General features: G+C 41.4%; 1 protein-coding gene across 3 annotated transcripts in view; it reads left to right on the top strand.

Annotated features, from left to right (window-relative positions):
* LOC144768244 (targeting protein for Xklp2-A-like) overlaps window positions 1–19049 on the top strand; it is a 267670-nt gene that overhangs the window by 70165 nt on the left and 178456 nt on the right. For all 3 annotated transcript variants that reach the window (XM_078651761.1, XM_078651762.1, XM_078651760.1), the window contains exons 11-13: window positions 14548–14761; window positions 15066–15233; window positions 15433–15504. In XM_078651761.1, the coding sequence (XP_078507887.1) occupies window positions 14548–14761; window positions 15066–15233; window positions 15433–15504 (454 nt within the window). The remainder of the gene's footprint in view (window positions 1–14547; window positions 14762–15065; window positions 15234–15432; window positions 15505–19049) is intronic.

The following is a 19049-nucleotide window of genomic DNA, read 5'->3' as shown; positions in this document are numbered from 1 at the left end:
TCACAAAAATCCTTGGCTCAGTCCTCATTGTGGAAAAGAGCAGTATCAACATAGTTTAGCATTTTACAGTACCCTTATGGTTCATAAGTAATTGACACAACTCAATAGAACTCCAACACCAATTTATATAGGGTGTAGTTATCTTGAATGAGAAACCAAACTAACAAAATAGTATACGTATACCTGCAGTTATAGATTTTCAAAGCAATAGAAAATAAATGCATGGACTACAGCAAACATTGAGCATTGTGGTCAATGACAAACTACTAGTTACAGTCTGTCACTTGGGGATCGAGTTATCTTGTACCCTTGCAGGATAAAGGTGGTGCAGGTCTCAGGACTAAGCCCCAACAATCGGGTCAATTTTACGTAGCCCTTGGAGTCCAGGTGCAAAGTTGTCCTGTCTGTCTTTGGTGCTAAACAACCCCTGCGGTATCGCTGCTTTTTACTACTGTGGCAGTGCTGCTAAAAAGATGAGTCACGTTTCCGACATCGGTTGCAGGTCTTGTGGAATATCCTCTTAAAGCAGCATCTAGTTACGGGGCTGATAACCAACAAGCCTTGGTAGCGGTAAGCACAGTGAAAGCTTCTGGTACTTCACTGGGTCTGGAGGAGTAATGTAGTGGCCTGAGATTTCGGGGCAGGCGAGACTACAACTCCCACAATGCACTGGACTGTCTGGATTTGGAGATTCCCATGGAGGACCCAACGGCTAGTGATTCTTTGGATCAGGTGGGTTTTTATCTGCAGTTCGCAGGGGACTAGTCCCACTAGTCCAAGGGGTGATTAAAGGTGCTTCTGGCTTCTACAGGGGACCCTCAACCAGGAAGTGCTAAGTTTTAGCCAAGAATAAGGGTCGTTCAGGCCGTCCAAGTCTGTTGCCTCAGGGACACCGTATCCATCTTTTGCTGTGGTGCAGGGGGCGAAATCCTGTTGTCCTTGGTCCTTCCTTCAAGTAAGTTGTTCAGATCTGAGGTTCAGTTGGAGGGGGGGGTACCTTAAATCCTAGATTTAGGGGTGTGGGAGCTAGTAGCCAATGGGCAGCTAGTCCCTGCAGCTAGTTTGCCCCGGAGGTGACCACATCCGGCGGTGTAGTTCACCTTTTCTACCCAGAACCCAATATTTCTGCCATCCTGAAGATGGTAGATTTCTTAGGTGTACATATCTGGCTGCTCATGCTGGAGGTGTGGCCAGCCATCCTGGAGGTGTACACCTCTTGCATACTAATTTTCCCCCTTGCCTCCATCTTCATGACTGGAGCTTCCACTGTGCCTGAGGTGATTGATGTCCATTCAATTTTGTCCCCATCCACATAATCGGCCCATGCTGGGGGATGAAATTGGTTTGTCACAGGGTGTTTAGAGCAAACTCATTGCGAGCATATCTGTTGGAGGCTTCGCACCATTTTCGCTAGCCCAACAGGAGTGTGCAGTGGGCATTGCATAACTACATTGCTCCTGGCTCTTTTCTTGGTCTCCCCGATCAGCTTTCAATGTTCAAATCTCCAAATAACATCAGATCACCGAAGGACCTTCTGTTTGTTTCTTAAACCTTCATTGTTCCCCTGGTGGGGCTGAATCTTTTTCTGATCTTTTTGATGGGAGCTGTATTGGGACCACTTGACAGTTGCCTGTTTAAGATTTGATTTGGAGACTTTCATGTGGGTGAGGTATCTGCGAGTTTCAGGCTATCTCTGCCTTCCTTTCATGTGTCTTCCCAAACAGGCATGAAAGCTGCCTTCGTCTTCAAGCCGTAAGGCGGTGACAACATCATCTGGGGAAATCAATTCATTACTTTACCTACAATCTTCTCGAGGGACCAGGCAAAAGAGATTAGTTCTGACAACCTGATTTTTGTTGGAAATGTAGGTAGCAAAGAGCAAGGCAGTCCAGGAGAGGACCTAGTCACTCTGGATCATACTGTGCATCAAAATGTCCTTCCCTTGCCTAGAAGGAACTGCCAGAGCAGTGTCTTCAACGTCAGCACTTGCCAGGGTGGGTCTAGTGGCATAGATATTGTGGTATTCCATTACCTTATGTCATCTGGAACCTTCCCATGTCACTCAGTAGAGTGTTAGGACCTTAGAATGTATTCCCTTGACTAAGGACAGTTACTGCTTTACTGATGATGAAGACATCTCTTGCTACTTGTGGTTGTTAAGCTGTTCTTCCTACGAATAAACCTGCTTGAACCTACTTCCTGTGTAGTCTGCATTACTACACAATTATTGGCGACGAGGATGGGATACGAACCCACGCGTGCATAGACCATTGTCTTGGTGGTGCAGGAATAAAAGAATTCAATAACTTACCACCCTTGGAAGATGCTGGTGATTTGGATGTGTTTAACAAAGCTTCTAAGCAAATGAAAATTCGTTTTGGTAGACGGATAAATACTGTGATGGAAAGGTTTACATTTTACTCTCGTGAACAGAAACCAGATGAAACAATTGAGGATTACGTTGCAGCTTTGCGTTCACTTGCCTGCACTTGTTCTTTCGAAACTATATCATATGAGCAAGTCCTCAGAGACCAGATTATGATGAAAACAAAAAGCAAAAAGATCCAAGAAAGGCTTTGGTTGGGTACGGAGACCACTCTTGCTGCAGTGGTGAACATAGCCAAGGGTATAGAACATTCTGAAATATTTGTATCTGAAATAAGAGGGAAAAACCTGAAAACTAATGTTCCTGAAGTTGAAGTGGCCATTGTTAAAACTCATACCGGTAATCCCATTTCGAACACTTTCAGTTCTAGACCTACCTTTAAGAAAGAATATGTAAGGAATGCTAGTGATAATAAGAGTTTTACTAAGAAAAGTACAATATCTTGTTACAGATGCGGTAGTACCAACCATGTTGGGAATTACAAAGGTTGCCCTGCCTGGGATAAAATCTGCATCAAATGTAAAAAGAAAGGACATTTTGGGAATGTGTGCAGATCTGGTCCGAGAATTAATTATATCTCTCCTGAAGAAGTCCTCAATAGTTTAAACTGCATACTTTCTATTGATGAATGTATTCAAAATAATTTTCCTTCTTGCAGAATTTTTATGGATGACAAACCCATTGAAATTTTTGTCGATTCCTGTGCATGGTACACTATTATTGGTAAGGATATTTTTGAACAACTTTGGAATAAGAGGGAACTTTTAAATCCAGATATATATCCTGGTGGGTACACAGGACGAAAGATTGCATTAGAGGGTTTCTTTTGGGCTAAGTTGTTTTTTAAGAACTGGGATATCAGAGCTAAGGTTTAGGTCGCTACCAAGGGTGTTTCTATTCTTGGTTGGCCTCATCAACGCGCTTTAGGGATCAAGTTGGATCCAAATTCTGTTCCACCAGTTTATGTTGACGAACCCCGGTTTGAAAGGCACATTACTGACTCTCTAGTTAACTTAACTTTGAACACATCTAGTAATTCTGATTTCACTAAGAGTGTACTTAAGAATTTTCCCGAAATTTTTAATGACAAACTGGGAAAATACATTGATTTCCAGCACAAAATTGTCCTAAATGATAATGCTGTTCCTGTCAGGCATAGGGTAAGAAATGTTCCCTTAGCTTATAGACCCAAATTAAAAGAAATTCTAGACGATTTAGTAAAAAGGAATATAATAGAGCCAATTGAATCTTCCCCTTGGGTTTCACCTATTGTGATTTCAGTTAAGAGTTCAGGCGAACTTCGCCTATGTGCGGATTTGCGCAGTCTTAATAAAGAAATATGGATAGATAAACATCCCTTGCCAAATATACATGAGTTGATTTCCGCATTGTCAGGCGCTACTGTGTTTTCCTCAATTGACTTGGCTAGTTCCTACCACCAAGTAGAATTAGATGAAGACTCAAGGAAACTAACTGCTTTTGTCACCCCGGAGGGCATGTTTCAGTACTTACGCATGCCTTTCGGGTTAGCAAGTGCAGCTTCCGTCTTTCAGCGTCTTATGAAAGAATTATTGACAGATTGCAAGGGGGCTATAGCTTTCCAAGACGACATTTTGATTTTTTGGGAAAGACTATACTGAACATGATGAGAATTTAGCTTGTGTTTTGGGAAAAGTTCGATCTAAGGGTCTTACTCTGAAATATAACAAATGCAAATTCAGACAAGACCAGATTGAGTACCTTGGTCATGAAATATCAAGTTATGGAATCAAACCCAAAGTTAACCATGTTCAAAATATTGTTAATGCACCTTCTCCCAATTCAAAGGAACAGTTACCTTCTTTTTTAGGATTGACTGAATTCTATGGCAAATTTGTTAAAAATTATTCTGACATTGTGCATCCTTTGAGGATTCTTTTAAAAAAAAAAAATGCAAAGTTTGTCTGGGGCAAAGAACAGAAATTCTTTTGAAATCTTGAAACGTAAAATTGTTGAGGCCCCATTCTTGAAACCTTACTCAGTGGGTAAGGAATGTATTGTTTATGTTGACGCAAGCAATGTTGGCTTGGGGGCTGTTTTAATGCAAAAGGATAAATCTGGTGAGTTTGTTGTCTCGTATGCTTCTCGAGCTCTACGTGATGCCGAGAAGAACTACTCAACCATTGAGAGAGAATTACTTGCTTGTACTTGGGCCTCTCAGCATTTCAGGCAATGTTTGTGGGGAACAAAATTCTTTTTGAAAACTGATCATAAGCCTCTGATCACTATGTTAGCTGCAGGTGGTGGAAGAGTTCTTACTGCTCGATTAGCGAGACTAGCAGCCAAATTACAGGAATACCGTTGTGAGGTTGTGTATGTTCCAGGACGTTTAAACGTTCACGCGGATTGCATGTCACGTTTTCCAGCTAGTGTAGAAGTTGGTGACAGTGTTGATTGTGATGTGGCGTACTCGTTTGCAGATGTCAATATAATTTCAGATCAAGAGAGTTCTTTGATCCTTTCAGAGGAGGATTGGTCAGAAGCTATGGAGAATGACGTTGTCTTGAATCAAGTTAAGCAGTTTTTGATTGGAGGTTGGCCTGAAGAAAAAACTTTCTGGTGAGTTGGGATCGTTTTATAAAGTTAAGGATGATTTAATGTTATGTCGAGACATTGTCAGATCAGATAAAATTATACCTCCTACAAAGTTAAGAGAAAGAATTTGCACATTGGCACATGAAGGGCACATGGGGATGTCCACCACCAAAAGAAGAATCAGGGAACACTATTGGTGGCCTGGTATTGATGCCATGGTAGACAGTTGGGTCAGGAATTGTTCTCCGTGCTCCTTGAGTGACAAATCTGTAAAGAGTATGTCTGTTGATATCACTCCCATTGAGTACGCCAATGGTCCTTGGCGAAGGTTAGCAATTGACATTATTGGACCTTTCAGTTACCAGTCCGGTAAGGAAATGTTTGCATTAGTTTTAATTGACTACTTCTCTAAGTGGCCTGAACTAAAAATTGTTGAGAATCTCCTCAGAGCATGTAATCGATTTTCTTGATGAGATATTTGCTAGGGAAGGTTTACCGGAGGAACTTATCTCAGACAATGGTCCACAGTTTGTTAGCAAAGAGTTTGAGTGTTTTCTCAAACTGTGGTATTGTTCACAAAAGAACCTCTAATTATTTTCCGCAAGCCAACGGCCAAGTTGAGAGGTTCAACAGAGTCATTAAAGAATCTTGCCAATTGGCTATTAAAAGTGGCTTGAAATGGAAGAAAGCGCTTCAAGCAACCTTATTAACTTATCGGTTGTCTCCCAATTCAGTCACTGGCCTATCTCCTTTTGAATTATTGCGCGGGAGGAAACCAGGCTCTCGGCTTTTACGCTGGTGGCTAAAAGGTGATTCTCCCTACGAGGTAGACTTTAAGGTATTGAGGGAGAAAATTGGGAAATACCAGGAAAGTATGATCCAGCATTCTGCTAAAAAGAAGTATAATACTTGCAGTGTAAAAGTTGGTGATCGAGTTCGTGTAAAAATGGGTGGTTTGTTCCACAAGAATGTGTCTAGATGGTCTGATCCATCAAAGTTATTGAAATTTTCAGCAAAGCTGTCAGAGTTGAAGGGGGGAAAATATGGAATTTAAGAAGGATTTCTCTATGCAAACCCTTTGTTACCTCTTCTCAGAAAAATACTCTTCCTGAGAAACTTGTTTCAGACAAATTTGTTTCAGACACACTTGACTCAGACAAACTCGTATCAGATCATAATCCAGATGGTTTCTCTGGTATGCATGAAGTTTATGACAATTTAGAAAAGGTGATTGTAAATAATTCTGATGTTGTGATTAATCCTGATGTTTGACCTGTTCCGTGTGTCGCTATAGACAACCAATCAAATGTAGAGTGTGAAGACATTTCATTAAGACGTAGTGAGCGCGTGAAATGTGCTCCTTCAAAGCTTAGAGATTACATTAGAACTTGATTTTTTTTTTTCTATTATCTTGTTTCTATTTAGGCTTTAGTTTTTTTTGTGTTTGTTTTTTTTTGTTTTTTTTAAAGGGGGGGAGGTGTGTGGTATTCCATTACCTTATGTCATCTGGAACCTTCCCATGTCACTCAGTAGAGTGTTAGGACCTTAGAATATATTCCCTTGACTAAGGACAGTTACTGCTTTACTGATGAAGACATCTCTTGCTACTTGTGGTTGTTAAGCTGTTCTTCCTACGAATAAACCTGCTTGAACCTACTTCCTGTGTAGTCTGCATTACTACAGATATGTCCTGCTCAACTTCCTGTGATTCTGTGCAATTCACTTAATATCCCTGTATCTAACCAAATGAATGTGTCTAACGCAACTTTTTCTTGTGTAAAGCGCTCCGATACCTTCGGGTCTAGTTTGCGCTATATAAGAGGTGATGCTGCAAGCGGATCTAGTATGCACCAGAAAGATCGTTGCCAACGGTAAGTAACCTTTTCGCTTGCATGCCCAGGTTTAGAGCGTCCCTGGGAGAACCTTTTTTTTCCTGTCTACACCAGTGAGCTACGTTTTATGGCACCCCTTATACAGGTTTGTTTGTCTAGTAAAGTATCTGTGTTAATCAAACCATTTGGGAGAGGTGCTTTGGTCATTTTGTCCATTGATTTATGGAGTCTGCGAATTCAAATAGTCGCAGACCTATCTGCTGGAAGGAGTTCTTGGTTTTACAAATCCACTGTATCAACTGAGGTTCCTGCAGTGCGTTTTCTCAGGAGTTATGGGAATCTAACTGGAGTGCAACCAGGCAGCAGTGTATCAGGAAACATTGCCGATTTGGACACCTTGATAGTTATTTTGTAAAGTCTCCACCGTCTGTTTATTCAGCAAAGTGTAATGTATAGTTCCCAAGCTGACTATATTCTACTAGTAGTCATTTATTTGGAATTGTGAAATGCGTATGAAAAAATATCATTATACAAACCAGGTGGGGGAGGGTCTGAGGGATAGTTTAATGACCCTTAGCAATACTAGTATCCCAATAACCATATGCACAACACAAGATAGTAAGGGGTCAAGACATGAGTTCTAACTGAATTAAATCTCTACAAAAATGACTGGAACGGAAAGGAAAGGGAAAAACAGTGTGTAAAGTAAATCACACCTAGGGTCTCCTGTTTCTCCGAGAGGATTCCCATCAGTCACCACTCGGATCCGCCCTTCATCATCTGGGATCCTTCACCCTCTGAGCTACAGATGTATAGACCCACAGTGGATTGGCAGATGTCAAGAAGCCTAATCCTACGTGTGGCGTACACTGAGAGGGGAACTTAAGGTGTGTGGTGGTAACCGGAAGCAGTGCTAAACAAGTGCTATAAAGTGAGGTGCACAGTGAGATAGTGAAAAAATGATTATAAAATTAGGTAGAGAAGCGAGAAAGAAATGTATTAGGGTTCGCTTCTTTTCTAAATTTTAAAAGAGATGAGTGCGTAGTGGTCTAAACAAATAACCACTGTTGGAAAAAGAGGTCGACCTGTTTCTGCAGACTTATAAGATCCACATAGTATCTGGCTGCTTCCTCAGGACCAAAGACGCTACTGCTTATACAAAAAATAAGTGGGAAAAATGAAGAAATAAACAGATATCACCTGAAATGTAGCGATACCATCCTTCTCCTGACTAACTGGCAGGAGAGAAAAGCCCACCTCACCTGGCTACAGCGCAGGTAAAGCGGGGCACCGCTCTGTCCGTCGGTACCCCGGGCGTCCCTCTGGGCTGTCGTCTTCATTTTTCCCACTTATTTTTTGTATAAGCAGTAGCGTCTTTGGTCCTGAGGAAGCAGCCAGATACTATGTGGATCTTATAAGTCTGCAGAAACATGTCGACCTCTTTTTCCAACAGTGGTTATTTGTTTAGACCACTACGCACTCATCTCTTTTAAAATTTAGGAAAGAAGCGAACCCTAAAATTTCTTTCTCGCTTCTCTACCTAATTTTATAATCATTTTTTCACTATCTCACTGTGCACCTCACTTTATAGCACTTGTTTAGCACTGCTTCCGGTTACCACCACACACCTTAAGTTCCCCTCTCAGTGTACGCCACAAGTAGGATTAGGCTTCTTGACATCTGCCAATCCACTGTGGGTCTATACATCTGTAGCTCAGAGGGTGAAGGATCCCAGATGATGAAGGGCGGATCTGAGTGGTGACTGATGGGAATCCTCTCGGAGAAACAGGAGACCCTAGGTGTGATTTACTTTACACACTATCTGTTTTTCCCTTTCCTTTCCGTTCCAGTCATTTTTGTAGAGATTTAATTCAGTTAGAACTCATGTCTTGACCCCTTACTATCTTGTGTTATGAAAAAATATCCCCATATTCATAAGAGTAAATGAAAGCTCTGCAGCGGTTTTAAACCACGTGGGGGTATAAAACAGTACCCTAGGGAGGTTGCAAGGCTGGAAGTTCTTCACATAGTTTTCTGCCATTAAATTGTATTTTGCCTATAGGTTTAAACATGCTGCACCCTTTGGCTGTAAGCAATCACTGCAAATTCTCAATGCTTCCTATAATTCGGTGTTCAATTAGTAAAAAAATAAAATGTGGCAGGACCCATGTTGGAAGCTGACAACTACTTGCACCACCCTGTGTCCCTCCCAGCACTGCCTCTGACATTACCAAAACTACTAACCCTCACACTCCTAAAAGTGTGAAAATTCAGACTATTTCATGTCCCCAAAGCTACAAATATGGTTTGGGTGTCATTTTAAGTGTAGTTTGAAATAAACTGCTCTATTCTAAATATGGCTGACATCGCCACCTTGTGGCACTGTCATAAGTGCCAGTGTTGACGATTATGTGCCAGTGCAGAGCACCAGACACTACCGGCTCAAATGTAAGCATTAGCAATACCTATCGTTTTTCCCTGTGGGAAAACCCTACATTTCTTTATTTGATAAGTGCACCATAATTTCCAAAGATGGTAATTCTAGTTACACATTTGTATTGCACTTACTACACCCGACAAGACATTTAAGCGTTTTTCCATGAGTAGCATGTTACTCCGGAACCCAAAAACGATTAGTGGCGATTTTGTGTAGGGAAATATGAAATTAATTTGAGCGGTGGACTTGCGAGTCTGTTAGTTGGATTGATAAGGCTAATGGATTGATAGAAGAGGCAAGGGTCTAGAAAGTGTTTATTTGGGGAACCTAGCAGCAGGAGGAGGTTTGGTATGAGTTTAGGGAAGGGGGGGGGGGGAGAGAAGAGTCGGAAGAAAGGGTTTAGAAAAGCTTATTTGGGGGATTTGAATAGTAAAAGGTTTGAGATGAGGAAAGACTAGAAAGGGTTATTGTGGGGATAATCTTAGTAGAATGGTGTTTGGCATGAGTCCAAGTGGATGTAGAGGATATATTGAGATTTATAGGGTAGTGAATTTGAGATGCTGAATTAGGAGTAAAGAAATGAATATAAAGATACAGAAGCTACATGGAAGGTATGTATAAGTGAGGTAATGTATCTAGATTTAAATTGTATTCAATAAACTCGCTTTCAAGTTTTGCTGTACTTTAAGCTAGTTTTTTATTTTTTTTATTCTATAGTGAAGCACTCTTAGATAAAGTTATGATAAAAATACTTATTGTATGTTTAAAAGGTTTATAGGTCACTGCATAAATAATATAACCAGAAGTAATATTTAGATTTGTTCAGCAGAAATAATATCCATTTATAAACAAAATTAAACACATTTATACAAAGGAATATGTATGTATGTATGTGTGTGTGTGTGTGTGTGTATATATGTATATATGTATGTATATGTATATGTGTATATGTGTATATATATATATATATATATATATATATATATATATATATATATATATATATGTGTATATATATATATATGTGTATATATATATATATGTGTATATATATATATATGTGTATATATATATATATATATATATATATATATTCCACCAAGTTTTGCCTGCAAGGAGAAGAGCCCAGAAGCAAGGTACAAAATTCGGCTTTTATTCAGTGTTGGGAGCAGCTTGCGAAATGGATGCAAATCCAGCAACCGCTTTCAAAAGTCAGCCTGACGCGTTTCGTTTTTAAAACTTCTTCAGAGGCTTAGACTCGGGCTCCAAGGCAAACAGTTTGTGGGCATCTACACAGCAATTTATCCTCAGCCTCAATGGGCGTTGCCAAACACATGGCCTCATGGTAATTGTAGTGTCCTTTCCCCTTCAGTGAGTTGCCAGCCTCGGGGCCCACTTAATCTTAAGTTCAATAAAACCACAGTGGGGTGTGCTGCTTTGTACCTCAATAGCGCAGTTGTCCATTATCTTCCAACAGCCCCCCTGCTCCCATTCGGTGGCGTTGTAAATCGTCTCCGTGGTAGGCTAACAAAGCCCCAGGGCTCTCTCTGCGGCTCAGACATGCCGCTCAAATTCCACCAAGTTTTGCCTGCAAGGAGAAGCGCCCACAAGCAAGGTACAAAATTCGGCTTTTATTCAGTGTTGGGAGCAGCTTGCGAAATGGATGCAAATCCAGCAAACGCTTTCAAAAGTCAGCCTGACGCGTTTCGTTTTTAAAACTTCTTCAGAGGCTTAGACTCTGGCTCCAAGACAAACAGTTTGTGGGCATCTACACAGCAAATTATCCTCCGCCTCAATGGGCGTATATATTCCAAATAACTGCTTATATACACAGGGATATGATGTATATTTGAGGACGGTGGATATGTGGGGAAAGCCAATTCTTGCTTCGTCTTCTGAAGATAAGCTAGTTAGCCATGGATCTTATGTTGGTGGGGGGTGGGAGGGGGTAAAGAGTTCCATAGGTTTGGCTACTTGAACAGAGAAAGATGTGCCACCTATGGTTTTTCTTGTATGCTAGGATTTTGAGGCAAGGGGCCAATCTTGAGCAGGGGTTCCTTTTGAATGGATTTGGTAATTGTATTACTGATTAAGAGCAGTCCTGTTCCATTTATCGCTCAGTGGGTGATATAAAACTGCTTGAATGAGTATCTTCTGGCAACCGGTAACCAATGTCGGGCCTTTAAGGCAGGGGAAATGTGGGGTTGTGGCTTCATATGTAAAAGTAGTCTGGCAGCAGAGTCCTAATTCAGCTGTAGTATTTTTATAGTTGTTAGATCTGTGGTAGAGACTATTGGCGTAATTTTGTTTCTACAGAACAAGGTAGTAGCCTGGACCTTGTGTGGAAAACCCAGGTGGGGAAGATGCGTTGCAGAGTTTTTATAGTAATGAAGCTTTATCTTGCTAGCTTGTCTACTTTGGAATTACCATGTACTCCAAGCTCTCAATGAATGCCAGAGTTTCTTAGTTCTTAGGTACTTTATGCTGTGTTCCCAGATCGTCGGGCCAGGCGGCGATTGGGGTAATTTTTCCAATCTTCACATGTATTTGTGTTTTGGAAGTACTCAATTTGAGATGACTTCATGGCATGTACTGATCAATGGCCCTGGAACTCACACATTTGCAGTTGCCTCAATGTCTTTGGGGCTTTCCCGTTTAAGGAGTATTTGTATCATCTGCATAGTTGCAGCATATGAGGTGAAAAGCATGGGTAAGATGATATATTCTTGAAGGACCCCAATTTTTGTAGCTGTGTAGAGTCTTTGTATTAGTGTCATGGTCAACTGTGTCAAAAGGCAGCTGAGGGGTCCAAGAGAAGTAGTGCAGCAACCCTGTTACAGTCAACTGTGTTCTTATGGTCCTCCCAGATGGCAATGAGGGCGGGTCCTATGCTTCTTCCTGGACGAAAACCTGTTTGAAAGTGTGAAAGTATGGAATTATCTTCAATGAATAGTGACATATGGTCGAATGCTGCTCCTCTCAAATAGTTTGCCCTGGAAATGTCCTTTTTGTAATTAGCCTGGGTTAAGCCAGTAAATGTTGGTTTTATTTATTAATGGGTGTTATGACTTTGTTAGGTTTTCTAGAAATATTCCTGTAGTTAAGGAATTGTTGATTCTTACTGGTGTGACAATAGAGGTAGTTAGAAGGATCATCTCGCAAGTTTGTGGAGGACAGATCAAATTCATGCAAAATACTTTTTTTTTTTTTTTAATACAAAGCTTAGAAATTACATTAACTTGACTGCTGAAAGGGAGGGTAAAATTGGAAAGAGTTCAATGGAGTCCTAGGAGAATCAATATAATTTATACAGCTCTCTGAAATGTACTGAAAGGGAGGGTAAAATTGGAAAGCGTTCAATGGAGTCCTAGGAGAATCAATATAATTTATACAGCTCTCTGAAATGTACACATACCTTCATATGTTTGGATTTGTTTGTTATGACAGCATATTTTAAAGCTGTAGTAATTTTTTTTTTTTTTTGTTTTTTTACCGTAATGTGAATTCTGGTAGCCAACAAACTATGTGGAAACACTTAATGTGCAAAGAGGTTAAAATCAACAATTTGCTTGATTGAGAACTGAAAGGCAGAAATAGTTTAACTGGATACTAGCCTTAAATAGACTAAACACGTTTTACTCAATTAAAAATGGAGGGAAATCCCAATGTTGTAGGGTCTGAGAAGTATAGTCTCTTACACAAATTGAATGTAATTTATAGCAAGGTAATAAGGAAGGTAAACTGCTTACTAACTTTAGATGATGGGAAGGTTCTCTATAATGGATGGTTAATTAAGAGTATCCACCTTAAATATAAACACTTTTGTTCTAAGATCACTACAAAAACCGGTTTATTGAAAACGCGTTAACCATAATCTTAACAAGTAGATTTTTATAAATGTATCTCCATCTCAAGATCAGAAATGTAAGGTGCTACATCCCACGTTTACAATCACTCTGTTCAGTCACTTTCAACTATAGTGAGCTTTAAGATCACTAGACTCTTTATCGCCACCAAGTCAAATATTTCTTGGCTGTCAGAATTGGCATCGGTTAGCATGAAATAAAACCTTACAGATGAAACCAGACTGGAAGGTGCCCGATGCAGAAATGTGACATGTTGCAGTTAATCTCCGTGCAGTCTTACACCTCTTAACTTCCCACATCATATGTTTGTTCCGAGCATGACAATCATTGGGGTTAAGCTTTAAATTCTGAGGTTGAACGATCTGATGGGAACCCTTCAGTTGGAACAAGTTGTTGTTTTTGTTTCAATATGATCTTGATCAGCATTGAGCCGTATACTCTTAAAAGCATGAAGGAGCTTTCGCATGATCCACCTCTAATGAATCTATTTTGTTGACTAGTTGTATGTCATAAGTGGATTAACTCAGTCTCCAAAGGTGTGAACAATCTTTTTTGATGCACCATCCTCTTTAAGGATAAAATAACTTAAACAATCTTTTACTTGCGTTTTCTGAATTTTCAACTCTTAATTCCCCAGTGTGAGGTCATCACAATCCCACCTGTTGAAAGATAATTCTAAAATATTTTGCTAGTGACAATACCAAGAAAATTGTGTATTCAACTTGGAGAATAAACAAGATGAGTATTATGATCAATCATAATTACAATTTAAACCATGGATTTGTTTTATCTATTCATATTCTATCCATTCTTGAAGGGGCCTGCCTATCTCTGACCCTCATTGTGAAGGTTTGACACTGCCCAGACCCAAACTTGTACACTATGATTTGAAATGAATTGAAAAATGTTTGAGACATGAATGGGTCTGATGTGTGTGTGTGTGTGTATGTGTCTGTATATATTTAACGAAATTAGGTTAGTCATGAGCCTGATAAAATAGATCTGCAATTCAAATTGTTTAGGTAAATTTACCAACTAGGTGTAAGTTACCTCCATTAAACTATTATAGATAATCCGTGATTGCAATTGGGAGTTTGTTTTTAAAAATAAAAAATTCTTTCAATTAATTCTGTAACCATTTTCTGTACCCATGTAGTACAAATGGTTATTTTCAGATCTGTGTTTAATAGAGGTGGGGTGATCTTGCCCTCTAATGCCTGTATTTAGGTTTAACTTTTCTTCCAAATAGTACATTTACTTTCTTATGTGTGGAGTTGACTAACTTTTACTGTTCCAGTTTGTATTAAGTTGTGCTGGGTTTCTCCTGGTATGCTTAATGTAACTCCGCTTAGATGCCCTGTGGTTTAGGAACCTTGCCCACTAAATGTGAATTTTCTCCTGCTTCTAATGGATTGTGACTTTTCTTTCTGAGGCTTTCACTTTTATTTATAGATGCCGAGCACAAGTACTGGATGCCAGATCACTTCATGGAGACCTATTGCCCTCCAAAAAGCAGTCTATGAAAGAATCACCTGAACCCACTGGCTTCAACCTGGAACAAGAGAAAAGGTTCCAAGAGCGAGGGGCAAAGTCGCAGCAGCCTGGACTGGAAAAGGGCATGTTCCTTGTGAGCTCTTGTCCAACTGAGCTGCTGATGGGAGTAGTGGTAAGACGTCATGCTTGTGAATTGCTTTATCTCACAGCCCACTGATTTTTTTTTTTTCCATACTGGCCTAATCCTTGTTGCATTGTAGGAGATTACTGGAAAAACATTTTCAAGCTGTACAGTGTCCAAGTCACCTGTCTTTGCTTTAAGAAACTAGGTCTGTGACTATGCCAGGGTGATGGTGGTGGAGGAGGTGCGAGAGTGCTTGCCTGTTTTTGGTTTTTTCTTACTCTGTTCACTTTCAGTGCAGGTATTGGCAGTTAATTAGAATTTGTTGGGAATGTTTTCATTTCTATTTTGTTAGACACTGCCCATGTTAAAAGATTCCAGAAAGGCACATAATGGTGTGCCCTATAAACCAGTGTCTCTAAACCAAAGACGGTCCAAGCTTGCACCATTCTCCTTTGACGCCAGAGATAAAGATTCCTTGGAAAAGAAGATTAAGAAACTGGAAGATCTAAGGAAAGAAAAGGTGAGCCCCACTTGGGTCACTGAATATCTTTGAGCACGACTGTCTATTAGAGTGAAGTTGAGTCATCAGTGGAATATTACCTTAATTTGAAGATTAATCTCGGGATGCCACCTACTATTTGAATTTAAAGGAGGGGAAACGTCAATACATGGCATTGCATGCTTGAATTAATTTTTGTATTTGCACTTATATTATACAGGTTCCAGTGTTCAGAGCTAGATCGCTGCCGGCCTTTTACCTAAAAGTAGATGAGAGCGCTGCAAAAAAGACGGTTTGTGCCTTTTTGAAGTGTCCGTTCTGTACATTAGAATAAAGGAAGGCTTAATGTTGAGGTGATGGTGGATACCATGTCGAAGTAACAAACCCGTTACTTTCCTTTAGAGACCCTGTTTCATGTTGAAACGAAGCAGATTCCTCATTTGAATATTTCCCTGGCGTTGGACTGGATATGGAACATTTTAGGCAGTACTGTTGTGGAGCTAAGGCAGATGGCGCCATGCAGTTCTTCATGGATGCCATTCCTGAAATGACCTGTGGGCCTTAAGGGTGGCTCTCCTGCCTGCTGGCAACAATTTGCGCTAACGTAAGTTGATTTAGAGGCTCTCCACGCCCCAGATGCAGAGCTTTAATTAACTTCAAAATGACTTTTACTAGTGTGGGGACGCCTAGACTTGGGATTTTATTATTGGGTAGAGTCCAATTGACTGAAATGGTAAGGAATCTACAGTTAATCTCTACCTGAAAGAGTGTTACCAAAGGTAAGTAGCTTGTTCTTCTGATAGACTTCTAACCTAGGATTGCTTACCTTTTGAATCCAGGGCAGTACGTAGTAGGAGGGAAGTGCCTCAAACCAAAAAGTCCTGTAGAGCAGAACTGGTGATGCGCCTCTCAGTGAACTCTGGGCAGAAGAGTTATTGTTCGGAAGGCCCACAGGAGTCCTAAGTTCCACTCTATGGTGCAAGGGGTCTCCTGCGAGACCCCTTGGAAACTCCCAACATGCAGAACTGCTGACCTTGCACCACCTCTAGGTGTAACTGCAACTTGTGATCGACTAGGCATCTAAAGCTGCGTTCATCCACCCTATCATTCAATGATCCTGGCAAGTGGTTACCTCCACGATGACTCCTTGGTGGTCCAACCATTTCCAGAGACATGGTGAGAACCAAGTAGGCCCTCCCAACGCAGAAGCAACGCATCTGTCCCCTCGCTGCTGTGCGTGGTGTTACAATGCGCCTGCCCCTATCATGGTCCAGTAGCCATCCCTGCAGGTCTTTTAAAGTCTCCTTCGAAATCTGGACAGAGGTCCCCTTGATGTTGGGCCCGCTGAGATTTCAGATCGCACGCATTGCAGAGCCTGCATACGCTGTTTGACGTGCATTACCAGCAGGATTCAGGCCCTCGGTCCAGACAGCCTCAGAGTCCACCTCACTGAAACCGAATGTGTCCGAAATGGCTCTGATGGAGTGTGAGAATGAATGGGATGAGACATTGGCACGTTTATAGTGATCCCCAAAGAGAACAGTAAGTTATCCATAGTCTGAAGGTGGTTGACTGCAGAGATCAAGGTAGTGGTAAGACTGGGAACCCTGACCTTCGAAGGTGTGCTTCTACCACCTCTATCACTTTCATGAATATCGGAGGGGTTCTAATGAAACTGAAGGGTGGCACAACAAGCTAAAAATTGTCCTGACATAATGAACTATAGGTGATGCTGATGGTTCTGCAGGGCTGTATATGGAAATGGGTATCCTGCCGACTCAACACTACCATCCAGTCTCGAGGGCAGACAAATCCTGGGCGTATGAGCATGTTAAATTCCTCCTTACGGGGAATGCTTTAAGAGTGTAGGACTAAGGCCTCCATCATTCTTTGACACCAGAAAGTAGCCGGATAACCACCGCTACTTCTGGCACAAGCACCCTTTCAATAGCTCCTTTGGCCAAAAAGGAAGGTGTGGGAGTGGCAAGAAGGAGCTCTTCTGAATTATCTGCAGGATTCACCTATCTGATATGGTCTGCCAACCAAACCGGGCAAGAATTGTTGTATCCTCCCTCCATCCGGGTGACTACCCTCCATGCTAAAGGACTTTGACAGGTGGGACCTGGGGGAAGCTGATTGGCTCACTGACCTTGACTGCAGGGTCGGTGTGCACTGCTGCCCCAAAACTACTGAGTATATTTCTAAAGCTGTGCTTGCTGGCAGGGTGGAGTTCCTCTGCTAAACGTAATCAATGTAAAAAAAATGATCTTGTACTCTAAGAATATTGTTAAAATCAGTAGTCAAGCATACATCCTTGTCATCAATCGGCCGTCTACTCACTTGCGTCTCTATTAACAGTCACGGATACAGACCACAGAATCGTTGTAAGCCTAGATAAAGGCTCCCCTTAGTATCTCAATCATTTTATTGAAATTTCCCATTCGTCTTAAAATACAAAAACTATTTGATCTATATCAATTTCTAAGACGAATGGGAAATTTCAATAAAATGATTGTGATACTAAGGGGAGCCTTTATCTATATGCTTACAACTATTCTGTGGTCTGCATCCGTGACTGTTAATAGACGCAAGTGAGTAGACGGCCGATTGATGACAAAGGATGTATGCTTGACTGATGATTTTAACAATATTCTTTGTGAGTACAAGATCATTTTTTTTACATTGATTAAGTTTGGCAGAGTAACTCCACCCTGCCAGCAAGCACAGCTTTAGCAATCTGCTCAGTAGTTTTGGGGCAGCGGTGCCCACCGACCCTGCAGTCAAGGTCAGTGAGCCAATCAGCTTCCCCCAGGACCCACCTGGCAAAGCCCTTTAGCATATATCATACCAATATAGGATGTTTTTATGTTTCACATGTTTGTCTCGAAATTTTTGACTATGATATAGATCAAATAGTTTTTGTATTTTAATATATCAATTTCTAATATATCAAATAGTCCCAAATTTCGAGACACACATGTGAAACATAAACATCATATATTGGTATGATATATGCTAAAGGGCTTTGCCAGGTGGGGCCTGGGGGAGGCTTATTGGCTCACTGACCTTAACTGCCGAGTCAGTGAGCGCTGCTGGAGGTCAAGAATTTCGTCTGTCCTTGGTGACTGCAAAAGAAGCGATCTCTTTAGTGGCAGGACTTGGGGATAAGAGGGGGCTAGATTCAGAGGTGTCTGGTAGGCCATCACACTAGTTATCTCAATGGTAGGGTTGGCCATTTTTATTTGCATCATAGTCCGTATGCGGCAAACAAGGAAGCTATGTATGGGGTCATCTTTGTAGAGGTGCAATGTCAAGCTGTGCAGGGTGTGATTCAACATCAATGCAGCTTGACCTAAGTTGATGAAAGTGTGCCGACTTTCCGATTGGGTGCCCAATGGGTACCTCAATCGTCCCTGATGGAGTCTCGTGTTCCGGGAGGTAGTGTCAATTAATGAGGCAGAATTGGTATGGGCCCCAGAAGCAACCAAGTAGTTTGTGGGGTCCGACCAGCCGTGGCTGATGCAGGTAAGAGCGTTGGGGCTGGGGGGGGATTTCAAGAGTCTAATTTTCCCTCATGATTGACTCTTGTCATCCTCCCCCCCCCTTCCCCCCTTACACCTGGCCCCGTCGCGCTTACTTGCCGCAGCTGGGTCCGACTGGCATAGAGGGTGAACCCGTCAGCAGTAACCCAGCTAGAGTGCCTCACAGCACCTTTGGGCCCAAAGGTGTACCAGCGGGAGTTGGAAGGGATCGAAGAATCGCAACATGGCGACTCAGAAGTCTTGGATCTGCCTCAGTGGTCCTACCTGTCCTTGAGGGAGAAGACTGACAAAATTC

Source organism: Lissotriton helveticus, chromosome 7 (assembly GCF_964261635.1).
Source record: "Lissotriton helveticus chromosome 7, aLisHel1.1, whole genome shotgun sequence".
In the NCBI taxonomy this organism is placed as follows: Eukaryota; Metazoa; Chordata; class Amphibia; order Caudata; family Salamandridae; genus Lissotriton; species Lissotriton helveticus.
The sequence above is the reverse complement of the archived record's forward strand: the minus strand, read 5'-3'. Positions and strand labels throughout refer to the sequence as shown.